Here is a 17,912-nt window from a genome sequence, read left to right on the forward strand (position 1 = left end):
AACGACGCCATGAGCATATAAGATACGCATGCTGGTTGGCTAAGAACATTCATTGACTGGGAATGGTTTCAGGGAAGGGGCGTGCAGGACCACAGGATGGTACCTCTTCAGAGTTCAGGCAGGTCGACTCGGTTCAGTTCGAGGTGCTTGTCGCTAGTCTTGGACTTGACTATGAAGAAGGGAATTGGCCATCCCTGCACAAACTGGTCGGGAGCTGGAGCCGTTCCCCTGACGAGGCCATGGCAGGCCGAAACCAGTCGGCATGTATCCTTGGGAGGGCAGGTCGTGGTGGCTGATTAGGGCGCTTGCGCGAGCTGAAGCAACGCCTTGGTGTCGCATAGGCCGTGCCGCTGCGCCAAATCTCTAGGCCCGTGACACTAAGCTCTGTTTGACCATATGCAGCTTTGACTCACACTGACAGAATAAAATTTTGTCACCACTTTGAAAAAGCTACATTAGACAGGGATTATCCAAATGCAATGCAACAACTGTATACAAGTTATGACCAGAAGGATATCCTACATATAAGTGCAGAGCACAAGGTTTTTTGTTGGTTCATAGGAAATGGCAAAAAATATGTATCACTATGGAACTTGGAAGCATGGTTAATTTATCAAATTAATTGCTTTAGTTGACACCATCTCATTGCATAAAATGTCTTCGTATCATTTTCTAAATTCGATAAGATTGCGGTAATTTTCTTAAATGGTATGTGGTGACCCAAGTGATAGGTTCCACGCTTTCAAGTGTTAATTTACAAGAAATTTACAAGAAATTTTATGATATTTAGATGAGTTTTACCATCATACTTCCTTAGAATGCGTTTGGTGAAAAAGAAAAAAATAGATAAAAAAAAATTTAGGTGGTAGATGTGTTACATCTAAAAAGCACGGCTTAAGTGAAGCTGGGACGTTGTTGGGCTGCTTTCCAATCTCACTAATGCCACCATAGCCACATTTGAAGTGTGTAATGTTGTCTGTGCTACAAAGCATTATATTATTTAATAGTAACCGATTTGCTTATTATATTAGTGAAGATACCAAATCAAATACAAATTAATAATTATTAAAATATCTTTAACTCATTTATATTTTGGTACTAAATACAAATATTATATGATAAACAAAATTTGTGATATTAAAAAAAAATCAATACAAGTTGATTTTCATAAATTATTGAACTCAATGAAATCTTATAATATTTAATATTAGAAAATTAGTACATATTTATTAGTGTCGGGATAATATAGTAAAATTAATAATAAAAGTGTTTTAAACAACATTATAACCAAACAAATTTAAAAATAATTTAAATATAAAAAGTGATTTAGACAATGTGTCATCAAACACATAAACTTTCATCATTATAAGAGTAATCCCAAACGAACTCATAGTCTTAAAATAAGTGTAGAAATGGTGACTCACAAAATTAAGTTTATTATTATTGTTTTTTGGTTACAAATTAGTATAATGATTTTCTGAATTACAGTATTAATCTAGCGGGTCTGAATTCCTATAAATTTGCAAAAATAAAAATAAATAAATAAAAAATCCTATAAATTAATGCCGAATTTCCTACCATGTCCATACTTCTCGAAGTCCGACCCTAATTTTGGAGTGTCCCTAGTCACTAGACTCACTATACAGACGCGCACGCGCGCATATATATATATATATATATATATATATCTTTCTATAATTTCAATTTGTTTTGTTTCCCTCAACCTAGTAGATTCACAGCACTCCACCGACTTGCCTGAAAACACAGAAATCCCCATTTTCATCCTCTTCGGAGGCTCTATCTCATCTCCTTCAATTCTCACACCGGAGGCTTCTATCTCATCTCCTTCAATTCTCACACCCGAGTGTATATATCTGTATCGGTGTGTGTATATATATATATATATATATATATATATATATATCTATATATTTGTATGTAATGAGAGGTCGTGATCGGATAAACCTGATCCTACCGGACGAGTTGATCCTCGAGATCTTCGGCCACCTCGATTCGAAATCGAGCCGCGATGCGTGCTCTCTGGTCTGCAAGAGATGGCTCGACCTCGAGAGATCCAGCCGTGACACCATCCGAATCGGCGCTTCTGCTAGTCCCGACGCGTTGGTCAATTTCTTGGCTCGTCGCTTTGTCAATGTCAGAAAAGTATATTTTGACGAAAGGCTATCAATTCCTCGTCTCGGTCAATCCGCAAAAATTGTAAGTTTTTGCTCAAGTTTGTTTCTTTTTGGAATTGTTTGGTTTCAGAGAATTTATTTATGAATTATAATGGATTAGGGAGGTGGAAAATTAGTTAATTTGGTAATTCATACGACTCTTTGAAAAGACTGGTAAGTATTATTTTTTACCGGAAATTGATTCAGTTTGAATTCCTCATCAAGTGAATAATGCTCATAACTTCCCTTTAGACCTAACTGCTATTGAAGCTTCATCTAGTAAAGGATGAGACTTTTTAGTGTACTAGCTCTCGAAAGTAAAGGAGCAATAACCAATTTATTGTTCTATACAGAGTTGGTCTTGCTACTTTGTTTTTATTTAGGAGTGGGCCACTCAGCATTTGCTGACTAGCGATGGAGTTAGGAATATACTTTAGGGAGATGAGGGAGAGAGAGTGGAGATGGTGGAAGAAATTCAACGCAGCATGATACCATGTCTTGTTTACGTTATGCCAGCAACTAATTAAATCTTAATATGGGCCCACTTGAATACATACCCCATTTGTTTATATAGCATATTTAATTTGTTGGTGATACCACCTCTGCAAATGACACGATATCATTGTTGCATTGAAGACTTTCTTGATAGAGGGAGTTTTAGAGAGAGTTGGAAAAAGAGAAGAGATTAATTCACAATAAAATGGTGGGAGAATTTTGAAGAGGGCAAAAAAGAGTTTATGGTGGTAGCTTGAAATAGAAAAAAAAAATTGAGTAGGCACTATGTAGCTTCACGCTTACACTTGATTATAATTACAATTTTTTGGCCAATTTTGAAGCATTTTATTTGAAATTTTAATAGTGCTATTTAGGATTCTTAACACCCATATGAGGGAAAATCATATTAGCTACATCATTATTAATGGTGAGGAGATGGCAAGTGAAGGAGAGGTAAAGCAAGATATTATACAGTTGTATGAGAACCTCTTCTATATTGAGTGTTGGAGGATGAGACTGTTGCTAATTCTGGAGTTTGCCGCTATTTGCGAGGAGGATAGGAATTGGTTTGAGAAACCCTCTTTGCAAAGGCAGAGATGGCAGATGCTTTGAAGTGCTGCAATGAGGCTAAGGCACCGGGCAAGATGGATTGACTATTTATCTTTCTCTGGCAGTGTTGGCTGATGGTGGAGGGATGAGATGACATTTATTAATAATTTTTTAAAAATTGGGTGCCGAAGAAGAGGGTGCATGGACATTAAGGACTTTAAGTCAATCAGCTTGGTGTGGATTGTAGAGCGTGTATAGGCTATTTAGCTTAGGTCCTATCCTTGACATTGAGTATGGTGGTGGAGGGGGCCATTTAAAAGTTTCAAAACCTTTCGTCAGAGGTAGATTTTCTGATATGGAACTTGTTGCGAATGACATTGAGAATGTTTTCTGTTTTCTCTCATTCCAAATGGAATTGTTGTTTTGGGTGTGTGTGTGTTCTCATTTGCATCCTACCACTTATAACTATAATATATTTTGACCAAAAAATGTTGGTACCAGTGACTGTGCACTATATCTCATGCTTCAAAATATGTCACCTTTTCTGTCCAGTGAACAAAAATTGTTTTTTTATTTTATTTTTTAAAATTCTTTTCTGCTTTCCATTTTGTTGTGGTGGCCATATAAAGATTCATGAATTAGAACCTTAAAGGAACGCATTGATACCCCTCGATTCTAGAGCCACAGGTGATCAAGTCCGAGCGCAGAACCGAAGGATATCAAACAATTAATATTTAAACAAGCATTGAATACAAAAAGAAAATAAGAATAAATAAATAATTGGAAAGGAAACTAAATAATAACTCCTTAAATAAATAATTAAATAATCCTTTAAATGATAATATCCAAAATCTCTGATATCATTACAACTCGGGAATCCATCATGTGGACCCCTATCCATAATCCAACTGAAACTAAATAAATATATGAAATAAAACTGAATCCAAATACTAAAACATAAGGTAGACTCCTACGTCGAATCGAAAGAGTGAATAGATAGTCTCTGCTCGGTACGAACCACCTCTATGACTGGATCTGACGAACATCTGAAAAATAATAGCGGGTCAGGCACACGAACAAGTTCTAACCTACTACATCCCAAACAGAGACCCGATATACGTATACATTTTAGTCAATTCAATAATAACTATATAGTCCGTATATATATACATACACACTAAAGGAATCTTACTAGACTATAGGGTTGTCTCAACCTGAATAGTAGGCAACATGCAAAAATGCACATATAGTTGGTATGAGTACCTAGACTTATTAGGGTACATAACTACACTGTATCTAGCTACACATCCCTGGCAACATACGCACCCTAACCATAGATCCTGAGATTCAAGCTTATATCATGGCTCATAACTAAATATATATAAATATAATAACCATCCTATCCAATATAAAGTAAATCACGATAGGTCATTCAATTTGTTCAGTTGACCTGACACGAATATAAGTAGGACTTAACATTTTAGTTAATCCATTCCCTTATACAAAAATAGGTAGGATTTAACTGATAAGTTAATTCGTCCCTAGAATGCCACCATCCCATACTGGTTTATTAAATCATACAATCCATAATTGATGAAATAAATTTAATAATACATCAATTAAATTTAGAGATGAGCATAATAAAAATCAGACATATATATGATCATATTATACTGACAATATATGACTAAAATCAGATATACATACATCACGAAACCTTGCTAGATTAAAGTTAAGCAATTATATCCTCTATCAACAACATACATATCTATTAAAGTCCATGTTGTTCCTATCATTAGCATATCAATATTTAATCATGCTTTCTTATTCCTCCATGAATCTATCTTAACAGATTTGAATCTATCTTAAACAGATTTAGAACATTTAAAACAGATCTAACACATCCAAACACATACAGTATGCAAAAATCTCAGAAACAAATCCCAGTGCCAAACCGGTCGGCCGATACAGCTATTTCGGTCGACTGAAATAGCCAGTCCGGTCGGCCGAACCACAACCTCTACCCCTCACTGCTGAGCCACCTCGGTCGACCGAAACATCAAACCGGTTGGCCGAAACTCCGCGGTTGTTCATCTTCTTCTTCTCCGACGAATCTGCTCCTTCAAACCTCCATTTTTGGAGGTTCAAAGCTTACCTACTACGTCCCAGAGTTTTCCCATAATGATTTTAAAGCATATAAACATCTTTACATCAAACTAAATCACATGTCATGCATCATATTATTTAATCACGTAAAAACTATACAACCCATTACATATATAAACATAATGTAAATTCAGATTTTTAATATGCAAGAAAGTTTGTTTTAATCCCATTAATTGTTCCTGGAATCAAACTAAGCATGTACAAAAATAGACCCCATTTGTTTATATAGCATATTTAATTTGTTGGTGATACCACCTCTGCAAATGACACGATATCATGGTTGCATTGAAGACTTTCTTGATAGAGGGAGTTTTAGAGAGAGTTGGAAAAAGAGAGGAGATTAATTCACAATAAAATGGTGGGAGAATTTTGAAGAGGGCAAAAAGAGTTTATGGTGGTAGCTTGAAATAGAAAAAAAAAATTGAGTAGGCACTATGTAGCTTCACCCTTACACTTGATCATAAAAAAAAATTATATTAGTGAAAACGAATTAAAATATTCGTTTACTTCGTAAATTTATCCTTAATGCCATGTGATATACGAATCGGCTTGTCCTCAAATCTGCCATGCTCACTCTATGAGCATGTTTCTTCTAAAATGTAAACATTTGTTTCATAAAGCACAGTCAATCTTATAATTGTTCTTTAATTATAATTATTATTATTTTTTTTTTTGGAATTTGATGATTATCCTATTTGTACACCTCTTCAAAACTATCCTTTATCATTCTTAATTCTATGAGAAAGACCTTCTCCAATATCTCCCTCTGTCCCTCTTCATTAATAGTTCAGACTAGACAACAGAAATTACCATTCTTTTGGTGCAACATAGATATAATATTTAGTGGTAAAAAATTAAGATACTCTGATACTAGGCCATGATTTAGTCTCAAGGCACTCCATTTGAAGGGTGCCAGCAGACGTGGTCTCAGTATTAAGTTTGTATGAACTAATTTCCTTTATAAAGATGTTAATATATACGTTGTTATGAGTCTTTTGACCTGATTCAATTATAATTTGTTTGACTTTTATTAGCTTTCCTAATTGTGCAGGGAAGAAGACGTGGTATTGGTCAATCTGTGCTTTCGTCTCTTACTCACCATATGAATGATAAAATTGGGTCTGAAGATGGTGAAATGGAGTCGCACTTTTTATCAGATTCTGGTTTGACTGTCGTTGGTGAATGCTTTACAAAACTTGAGAAATTGAGCCTAATATGGTGCTCTAATGTGACAAGTTTTGGGTTGAAGTCTATCGCTGAGAGGTGTAGTTCATTGAGATCTTTGGATTTGCAGGTGAATATCTAGCTATCAGATCTGTACTAACACTTTAAATATTGCTTTGCTTTGTTGAAAAATGCAAGTTGTTTGTCAAACCCGTTTTGATATACTTGACCACTACTTCCAGTATCGTGTTTCATGCAAGTAATTCTTTTTCATTTCAAAGCTGGTTTTTGAATGCCATTGACTCGTTAGCGAGTTCTAATCTACTTTGTTCTGAGATTTCTTATATTCGTTGTACTGAGAGTTTCAGTGATTGTGGCTTCTCAATAAGTTTGGTCTATCATAGTTAGGGCCGAATTTATAGCCTGGCCCCTTAGAGAATTCCCATTGCATTGTTTTGAAGTAGACTATTTCATGATGGGAGTTGAGAAGTAGTGTTTCTTGTTTCTATTTTTATTTTTAAATTTAAAAAATTCCTATTTCATTATTAATGTTGGATTCATTCCCTCTCCTCCATGGACATAGGAAATTTGCTGAATAACCTAAATTTTTGTTCTTATCGTGCGGTTGGATTATATCCTTTATTGTCTTTGTTACATTATTAAACCTGTAGGCTGTAGTTGCATGCAATGTGCTCTGTCCCTTGATAGCGAGATTCTAGGAAAAATTCTGCCTAGGAATGATTTAGAATTAGTGACTTTCTGATATTTGAATTTGAATTCTCACGCTTGGCAGCCGAACTTTTACCACCTCAAAAGCAATGGTTCTTAATGAAATTGTGATATTGCGGGTTTGGGTTTGCTGTCCTTCTATTCTATGACGCACGGATACGGACACAGGTAGAACATATACGACAATATGACGAATCTTAAAAAAAAGGACACATGTATACGACAAGGATTCATCAAAAAATATATAAAAATACTTGTTGCTCATTTTCTAAAGAAAGTTCATTGTTATTTAACTCATACTAATATATTTGAAAATTGCATTGGATCACATTCTTCTAAGACAAATAATTAAAAAACTCCTGAAAGTGTTTTTTTTTTTTTTTTTTTTTCTAAGATTAACCTGGGGTGTCCGGGGCTTTGCCCCAACTAATCCCCAAGGACCCAAGAAGGGCGCCTCCCCACCCCAGGTCGGGTAAGTCACGGAGATTGACCATGGAGGCATAGCCCCAAGGAAAGTGTTTCAGATGTATCCATTCCATGTTCCAGGCGGATATCAGCCATGTCCAACTAGGAAAAAAAAAATTCAAATTCCAAAAAACATTTCTAGCCGTGCAGACAAATGTCCGGCCGTGTCTCACTTGTGTTTGTATAATACGCATGTCCGACAATACTGCCACGATGCCCTTGGGGGAAGTGTCCATGCTTCTTATCTCCTACTTTATGCTAATATAGGAAAGAGATTCTCCTCAAGGCTTAGTATGTTACCCAGGCTAGTATTGTCAAATGGTTAATAGCTATCTTTGCATGGATCACGGTCCGATTATTAACTTTTGGATTAACAAAGTTTGGCCAGTGGAAGGGGATCTTCGAAGTGGAAATACTCTCTTCTAAACACTTTTTTTTTTTTTTTAATGGAAATATATGGGTTCTGCCCATTTCTCTAAGATGTGAGACTTTGATAATGTGATCAAACTGGATTGAACTTGTGTGGTCACCCTTGGAGATGAACTGATGAAGGCAAATGTTGAATGAAGTTTTCAACCTATTAATAGCACCAGATTGCCATCTCCCTTGGCCCCAGATTGGCCAACTTCAATCCAGATTCCTTATCTTAAAGTAACTAACACTCGAGTGCTTGTATGGGTATTTTGTTATTGGGAGGGGCCTATGTATTTTGTAATTTTGGTGGTAATTCGTCTATTGTCTACACAAATATATTATATATGAAATTTGATTTGAAGGTCTGCATTTTATATCCTTCTCCCTCTGGTTGAAGGAAGAATGTGCCTTTGGAGACAAATCTTTCTATTATCATTTTCATAACTCTCTCTCTCTCTCTCTCTCTCTCTCACCCTTTTTTCTCTTCTCTCTTCTCAACCCCTAGAAATCAAAGTGATATAAAACCCTAGAAATCAAATTCATATACATCTACTTCAATTTGTCATGCACTTTTTCTCCAATGGAGATAGGTATCTTTGATAAGAAACCTTTTCTTATTACTAGTTATATTTTCATTTTTTAGTGTATATGCTTTAATTTTGAATTTTAGAATTGTATTTCATGACTAAATATATCAAGCACTTTTTGGCTTGTAAATTTTACCTACCATGATGGTTACTCTTTATGAGTTGTGGGATGAAATTTCAAATTTCACAAAGTAAAAGTTTTTTACATGGGAGCGCTCTCTCATTCGCTGATATTTGTGTGTGTGTGTGTGTGTGTTGTGTTTGTCTTGAGACATTCTTGCTCCATTTTGTCCTGACGCAGAGCTGTTGAGGCTGTTGCATTTTTTATGTTTCTGATGCTTACTGCACTGATACTAAATAGACAACTGGGTGGACTTCTAAGTTTATGTATTATATTTATTCCTTTTAAAGATTGCAGAGCCATCTTATTTGTTGTGATACATAGTTCAAATCAGTCTGTTTACTACTAATGCTTTTTTTTACATCAATTTTATCCCTCCAGTTTTTGTTGATTGCATATATAAAGCAATACATAACATCCCCTCTATTATATTTACATGCATGCTGTTCAAAGTGCAATATTAAATGTGCTAACTAAACGTTAGATATTTGCATATTTCTTTTCAAGGGTTGCTATGTTGGAGATCAAGGTCTAGCTGCTGTCGGGGAGTGTTGTAAGCAACTTGAAGATCTGAATTTGCGTTTTTGCGAGGGCTTAACTGATAGGGGGTTGGTTGAGTTAGCTCTCGGTTGTGGGAAATCTCTAAAATCTCTTGGTGTAGCAGCTTGTGCTAAAATAACTGATGTCTCATTAGAAGCAGTGGGATCTCATTGTGGAGTTCTTGAGGCATTGTCACTGGACTCAGAGTTCATCAATAACAAAGGGGTACTTGCTGTGGCCAAAGGATGCCATCTTTTGAAAGTTTTGAAGCTACAATGCATTAATGTTTCAGATGAGGCTTTGCAAGCCGTTTCCGATTTCTGTCATTCATTGGAATGGTTGGCTCTTTACAGCTTTCAGAAATTTACTGACAGGTCAGTCCTTTGTGAAAGGTTTTTTTGCTGGATATCACTTGTTGATTTTGGTATTATTTAGACAAACCAACCTGGAAAGCCAACATATTCTGTTCAGATTTTCTATATTAGTTTCCATGTACTGAGCGCTCAACATTTCTCATATTTCTTAAAGTTTAGTCTTCTGTCTTTTATCCTTGATGCTATGATTTCTATGAAGTTATTAGATGCATTTAGCTAGTAATGCAATATTCAGGATTTTGACTGAGATCGTTGTCTTTATCTGATCTATTAAACAATATATTATATATTGGCTTATCTGCTTCATGTTACAGATTCTGCTGGTAGTGATATGGCTGAATGTCTGACTAAGAATGATAAAAGTCTCATCAGCATGCTCGTTTGTGAAATTTTCTGTTTACAATTTCAGGAGTCTATATGCTATCGGGAAAGGGTGTAAGAAGCTAAAAAATTTGACTTTGAGTGATTGCTATTTCTTAAGTGACAAGGGTCTGGAAGCAGTTGCGGGTGGCTGCTCTGAACTTACATATCTTGAAGTCAATGGCTGCCACAATATCGGAACAAGTGGACTGGAGTCTATTGGAAGATCATGCATGTAAACTTTGATGTCATTTTTTTAGTTTAAATTATATATAAATTAATATTATTGTGTACTAATAGCATGAAATGCATTCTAATCTTGTTTTGCTGAGTTACTATCTAGCCGTCTTGCTGTGAAGCTCTGTTTCAAGTCGATTTTCAATTCTTTTTGAATGGTTTATAATCTGTCATTTTTTCTATGGGAAAATTTTTTGTCGCATAAAATTTACATTCTTTAATATTCACAAGTTCTTTACTGGAATAGAACTATGGTTCCTGCAGTATTTCGGTTCTCTGCTTTTATGTATATAGTAAAAGAATAAATCAATGTAAAGAAGGAATGAATATACAAGAAAGATGAGAAATCTTTCCAGTAGAGAAACTGAATACCACTCAACTAGAGACAATTTAAGGCCAGACAAAAACACCCACCCTCTGCAACAGCAGAGAATGTCAAGGGAGTGAAAATTTCCTTCCTTGGAACCACCTAAGAAGTCAGTGCTTCACCTGCAAATAAATGCTCTCCTTGGAGTTTTAAATTCTTTTGGCAAGTTAGCTATACGACTGCTTCATCTTCTGGAATATCTTCTACATGACATTATTGTCTCCAAATATCTTCTTTATGGCTTTTCATTGACCCATGCTGGGATTGATTTTTCTTTTAGTTGCTTATGAGGCCGGCTGAAGCCAAACCTGTTCAAATTTTGTTAGCTAGGTATGATAGCATCACCTATTGCCTAGAGAATTATTGTGGAACAGCTGAAAAAGGCTGGGAAACTCCGGTGTTTATTTATTTATTTTTGAGTGCATTATTGGGATATGAAATGGATTAGAACCTTATTTAGTGATGGTGGAAGTGTGAATATCTTAAATTTTGAATACTAGGGACTGTTTCCCTTGGGTAAGGAATGGGACTCCATAGAAATGAAGGAAAAAGTACATATGGATGGATTAGAATGGAGGAAGGGCATTTTTCTAGCTCAACTACCTTTGTCTAAGCATGCCATAGAATACCCAAAACAATTTTCACTCACTGATCATCTCATAGAGGCATTGGATTGTCGCCGGCATCTACCGGAGCAATCACTTTTTATAACCAAAGCAACTGCATGAGGTAATCTAGCACCTGTTCAGAGAATCATCCTTAACACCTCCAATATTATCTATAGAACCATTTTTTTTCCCAAGTAGAGAAGATAGCTGTTTTTTGTCTCCCTCACATTTCTTAAGCCATTGGCTGACATTTGTATTTTGCCCCTCTACAGAGAATCCACAGTTACCTAAGAGTAGGATCTTTTTAAAGCCCCATAAATCTTGTCTTGTTTTTTTGCATCACCATACTGATTGCATGGAGGAGACAACTATAATCTGTAACGCTGGTGATTCATAATTGATATTTTATATGCCCCCCTTTCTTTGAAGATGTAATGCTTGGTAGTACCTTTTCTCCTCTTTGAATCTTGTTGGCTAATCTAGCACGTGTTATCTTTATATGGATATGCTGAGCATTCACCTCTAAGGTTCTTCCATCCGATGGAAATATATCTGTGCCCTCGAGGTTGTAGCTTTTGTGGAAATGATAAATCTGATTCAATCAAATTATCTGTATTAGCCGTTTCTTTGCCTAAGTCTCTTTCTCCAAAGCACCACCGCGGCCAACAAGGCTGCCGTACGGCCTGTACCCGTGTCCGAGGCTTGGACACGTGTTTGACAAGCTGCTGGAAGTGTCCCTTTTTTTTTTTTTTTTTAATAATATAAGTTGGACACTCCATCGGACACGTCTGATGTCTGATGATACTGGGTACGTCGACGGCATGTCTGCGACTGTTCGGAGGTTTTTCATAGAGAAGATGTAGATGTTATATATATATGTGTGTGTGTGTGTGTATCTATATAAAGTGATGTATAAAGTTGGAGATAAAATAGATATTTAAATATGTGAAGAGATGAATTTGAGAGAACCATATATGAGAGAGATTGAGGAAAAGCGAGGTGAAGAGAAAGAGAGGCGTGACAGGCACAGATAACTGATAAGAAAGAGAGTGAGGAATAGGGGGGATAACCGGATAAGATCAAAATCTTATCTTCTTTTATTTCCCACCACATTTGGATAGAAATTGCAACTTTTTGATATATAGCTATTTAATAGAATTTGAGCAAAAACTGAAATTTTTATATATAATAAAGAAATATATTATTATTTTATTGCCGTGTCTCTGTCCTAAATTTTCCGTATCGCTGTGTCCGTGTCAGATAATCTTGATTTTAGATATGTTGATATTCATATAAATTGAATTAAGTTACTGCATGTTTGTGTTTGGCTAGTTATCTTACCATGCATTTGTTTTTACTTTCCTTGTGATGTTCATTTATTGTTTTTTGACTTAATATTGCAGACACCTTTCCGAGTTAGCTCTATTGTACTGCCAAAAGATAGGTAACTCTGCCCTTTCTGAAGTTGGCAAAGGCTGCAAATACTTGCAAGCTCTTCATTTGGTAGATTGCTCAAGTATTGGGGATGATGCCATATGCAGTATAGCTAGAGGCTGTACGAACTTGAAAAAACTTCACATCCGTCGATGTTATGAGGTATTCTTCTTCCTCTAGCTCTTTTATTTCTTGCATAATTTCCATTAAAATTAAATATCTGGCAATCACCAGGATTTTATTGTTATTTGAACTATTTTTTGGGCATTTATTTTGCATGGATAAAATATTGTTCTTCTGAGACATTGCCAGAAGACTTGCTTGACCTACTGAAATGCCAATGTAGAATTCTGGGCACATGATAATGAAAAAAAAAAAAAAAAAATGTCCACTTTACGTCAATAAATCCGTCAGTTCACGAAGTATGGAGTAATTGATCAAGCTTGTAAACATTCCTACAATGGAACACTAATGATACTAGAACTCATGCCTTACTGAGCATGTAACCCCATTTTAATGATTTATTCAGGAATAGTTATTGCTGTGATTCATTAGATGGTTGTTTTGCCCAGAAAAAGTGCAAATATGGTTACATTTTGAATATTTGAGTCTGAACAACCTTGTGTGTGTAGTCATTTTCACATTCAGAACACCAGTGGCTATATATTTGTGAATGATGTTCTTATTTGACATCATTTGTGAATGTTCTTATTTGACATACAAAGATGTCTCTTCTAATAGTTCATGTTCAGAAAGACATTTTAGATTTTGACATTATATCTCACATGCTTTCCATGTGATCTGCAGGATAAGTGATTTGCTAATTTTTTTTATTCAACCTTCTAGATGTAATATTTTATTTCCCAGTCTTCATGGGGAGCTATTATCTTTTCCAGAATCGACTCAGATTTTTGTAAACTACACTTAAATGCCATTTGGATTCTCTAATTGTTAAAATATGTAATTTGAGGGAGACAATTATTTTTTGTTAAGACAATCTGCTTCAGTAAATAATTTACATTTTTCCCTTTTCCTTTTTTTTGTGTAATGAAGGTTGGAGATAAGGGAATCATAGCTGTTGGTGAGAATTGTAAATTCCTTACAGACCTTAGTCTTCGGTTTTGCGATCGGTAAGAACTTCTTTTCTTAATAGTTACAGACTTCCTATCTATTTGTAATTCTCATGTTACGTGCTGAAGCATTTATAGTCCACTGAAGAATTCAACGTTTTGTTAAGAGTTATTAGTCTTCCTTGTTTACCTTGCTTAAATTTTATAATACTGTTGAAGAGGGGTGTTGCAAAAAATATAATTTGTATGCTCATCATGTTATGTAAGTTGAAGCAAAATTACAAGAGTGATGCTGTTATGAATGCCTCTTTTGAATGTGGTGACTGGTATATGGTTGGTTTTGGTGTTGGTTGATCAGCTGGCAAAGGCTGGTTCTTTGCCAATTTCTGGAAAAAAAAAAAGAAAAAAGGCTGGTTCTTTGCCAGCTATGATTGAGCTACCAAGGTTTTGTAGAGGTTTACCAAAAAGATTTTTGCAACGGTGTTTAAATCTGTATGGTTATGTTTTTTATTTATTTATTATTATTATTATTAGTTATGTTATTGTGTGTGACCCCTTCGTCATAGATCACTTTGGTGTGTGGTCTTTGTTGTTGAATTATTGGGCCTCTATCTGACTTTATATACTATATAATTACCAGGGTAGGGGATGAGGCACTAATTGCTATTGGTCAAGGCTGCTCCCTACATCAGTTGAATGTTAGTGGCTGCCATCAAATTGGGGATGCTGGAATTATAGCCATTGCGAGAAGCTGTCCTCAACTCAGTTACTTAGACATAAGCGTTCTTCAGGTATGGTGCTTGTATTGCATTTTTGCTATGATCAGTAACTAATGTCCTAACTGTTTTGTTGATTTCAAAATTTAAACTTATTTCATTTATCTGTGCTGTGACTTCCGTGCTTAGCAGTATGTCCAGTACAACTCCAAACCCAAATCTACAATAACAGGAGTTCCAATGGTCTGATTGTTTAAGAGAGAGTCTTATGACTGAACTACTGTTAGTAACATCATATGTATACATGCCTTTATACAAGTGATTTATCCGCATTTGGGATTATGTTATCCGTAAAGGCAACAAAGTGAACAAATGGTGCTAGTGATCATTATGTGCATCCATATATCAGAGATCAGTGTTTCTCTAATTTCTACTTCCTTTTTTTTTCCTTTGAATTTGTTGAATCTTGACCAGATTTGGACATGTAATTGATTATTAAAATTGTGGGAGACAATTTGGCATGTAAGCAGGGGTTTTACTGGGCTGGTTTCTGCTTTTACTATCATGGTATGCTCATTGAGCCCTTAATTGCAGCGTCTAAGACAAAAGCTGTTATGTCCATTATATGGGTATTTAATAACCCCTCCAGTCATTATTTTGGCATATTGTGGTGTTATTCAACTCATACTAGGATCTCAATGTAACTTTTTTTTCCCCCCACCTTTAACCTCTCCCAATCTTCTGTCTCCTCTCTTCATTCTCTTCATTATCTTTAAGTTTTGTGGTATTTGAATGTTATATGTCAGTTTATGATATGACCGGAAATATCAGTTTTTGTCCCATAACTTTTCTTGATCTTAATATGATTATTTGAGAGTTGCTACTGGCACTCCTTTTTGCTTCCTGCACTCTGCAGCATCTGTGCATGGAAATCCAAAACTAGATGGAAGTGGAGTACAGGAAACTAGTGGAGTTCCATCAAAGATGCTCTTGTTTTTCCTCTCTTCCATTCTCCTATAGTCCCCTGAAATGCCTATGCTACTATGCTTACTCCAATATTTCCATTATATCCATTGTATGCCACGATACCATATGTTTTCGTTTTCATAATTCGGGAAACATTGATCATAGTTGAAGTTGGACATTAGTAGTGGATCATGAAGTTAAATATTATAGCTTCTATTGTCTGGTGCCTTCTTTTATTCTTTTCTTTCTTCTTTTGGTTTGTGGGTGGGAGGGAGAGGGTGAGATAAAGGCAAGAAAAAACCAGGCGAGAAAAAAACAACAAAGAATAGTGAAGGGGGGATTCCCATAAAGGATTGCATTTTCTGTTTTGCTCTGGGACTGGTAAGGCCAAACCATTTCTCATTTTATGTCCACTATCATTTCTGTTTCCAAATTTTGAAAACACAGAGGCTTTGAACTAGACCTTGAATCTCAACACTTCTACCTACGGTTACATTAACATCAATTTTCATTCTGAACCAGTCTTTGAGAGAGGCATGACCCAAATTGCCATTGTATTGTTGAATAGACAAACTTGTGATGGTTGTTGGGATAATGGATTAAATTGCATGAAGTTTGGGTGCATTTGAGATCGCTTGTGATGACTTGACCCAAATTGTCATTGTATAGTTGAATGTACAAACTTGTGATGTTTGGGATAATGGTTTAAATTGCACAAAGTTTGGGTGCATTTGAGATTGCTTGGGATGACTCCTTGTCAAGTGTGCACACCCACACACATTTTTTAGCTACACATGCTTGTGTTATATTCATGATGTAATTTAGGTGGATTTCTGCTTTTATAAGAGGGCATTATATGTTTTCCCTTTTAAATTTTGTCATTGGGTTTTGCTCACATTGTTGAGATTCATGGGTAACGGACCCTCACTATCTTCAAGTTCTTTATTCCCGTCATGTTTCTTCATGTTTCCATATCTCTCTTTCCTTTCTTTTCAACTTCAGGGAACAATTTTCTCTACCTTTGAAGTCTATAAAAACAAAAAGGAAGTTACTTCATCTTTAGATGCAACATTGGCAATTTTTTGGTTCTGGTCTCTTTTCGATGTAAATTAACTTGGGGTTCTGAAAATTCTCAGAAGTTCTGGTATGCAATTTAATATAATTTTGAAAGATCTCGGTTGTTTTACATGACAAATGACGGTGGTGGCAACTTGAGGACTCACATCCTTTTTACTGACACTTCCATTCTTTGCTAGTTAATGTAACATGATTTCTATTCGATGATATCATGAAAACTCTGTATGTTTAAATACAATCTAATTTTAGGATGCTCTGTATTTTAACCAAATAATTTTTATTCGCAAGGATGCCTTATCCACTCATTCATTTTTCTTTTCCTTTTGACAGAATCTGAGTGATATGGCAATGGATGAGTTAGGTAAAGGCTGTCCATTACTCAAGGACATAGTGCTATCACACTGCCGTCTCATAACAGACGTTGGTTTAGCCCATCTCGTTAAAAGATGCACATTGCTTGAATCCTGTCACATGGTTTATTGCCCAGGTATTACTGCAGCTGGGGTTGCCACTGTGATCTCGAGCTGTGTCAACATAAAGAAGGTCCTTGTCGAGAAGGCAAAGGTTAGTCAGAGGACCAAACGGAGGGCTGAGTCCATCATCTCCTACCTATGTGTAGACCTTTAGACACCAAATTACATATTTATCTTTAAAGCTTCCAGTTCCGTGCACACAAATGCAAGATCAATGTTAGTCCAGATTCAACTCTGTTGCTTGCATGAAAATAAGCGCTTGAACTTGTTTGTATTTAATCCCACGTTGTTCCCTTAATACGTCTGTTCTCATGTACCATTTTGTAATAAGGTGTCGGGATATTGGGAAGTAGTTGTCAGTTAACATGAATAAGTCCTATGATTTGCAGGTTTGATTATACAAAAATCTTGTAATTAATTTTATCTTTTGCTGTTTGTTTCAGTGCATGTATTTTTGTACATTCTTGTTAAAATGGTATTAATTTTATCGTTTCCTTTTCCTTTTCCTTTTCGTTCTGAATGAAACAATTAAATTGAAATACCAATGGCTTAGAGCTTCATCATTCTTTTATACTAGATCATTCTGTGTCTATTTTGTTATTTAGCACGTTTCAGTGCTAAATATTACAAAGCTGAGTAAATTCTGTATGGATTTGTATAGGTTCTGTGATTAAAAAGTAGGTCATTACATGGAAGCAAAACCAACTTGAAATGAATATGTAATTATCTGGGATTAGGAGAGCATTTAGATCTCACAATATTGTCTCCCTGACAAAAAAAAAAAAAAAAAAAAAAAAATTGAAAAAATTGAGTTGGGACGACCTAA

The 17,912-nt window shown here is 35.6% G+C and overlaps 1 protein-coding gene across 1 annotated transcript; it reads left to right on the forward strand.

Moving 5' to 3' along the window:
* The first annotated feature begins 1,696 nt into the window (after window positions 1-1,696).
* LOC132275203 (F-box/LRR-repeat protein 4) lies at window positions 1,697-17,586 on the forward strand. Its single transcript, XM_059776621.1, has 8 exons — window positions 1,697-2,217; window positions 6,436-6,678; window positions 9,372-9,778; window positions 10,188-10,373; window positions 12,754-12,946; window positions 13,838-13,914; window positions 14,495-14,645; window positions 16,944-17,586. Exons 1-8 carry the CDS (start codon window positions 1,942-1,944, stop codon window positions 17,238-17,240), a joined length of 1,830 nt encoding a protein of 609 aa, XP_059632604.1. The 5' UTR covers window positions 1,697-1,941; the 3' UTR covers window positions 17,241-17,586.
* The last annotated feature ends 326 nt before the right edge of the window (window positions 17,587-17,912 follow it).

The sequence above is a fragment of the Cornus florida genome, unplaced genomic scaffold (assembly GCF_030987335.1).
Source record: "Cornus florida cultivar Cherokee Brave unplaced genomic scaffold, ASM3098733v1 CherokeeBrave_3.0.0_Hap2_Chr09, whole genome shotgun sequence".
Lineage (NCBI taxonomy): Eukaryota > Viridiplantae > Streptophyta > Magnoliopsida > Cornales > Cornaceae > Cornus > Cornus florida.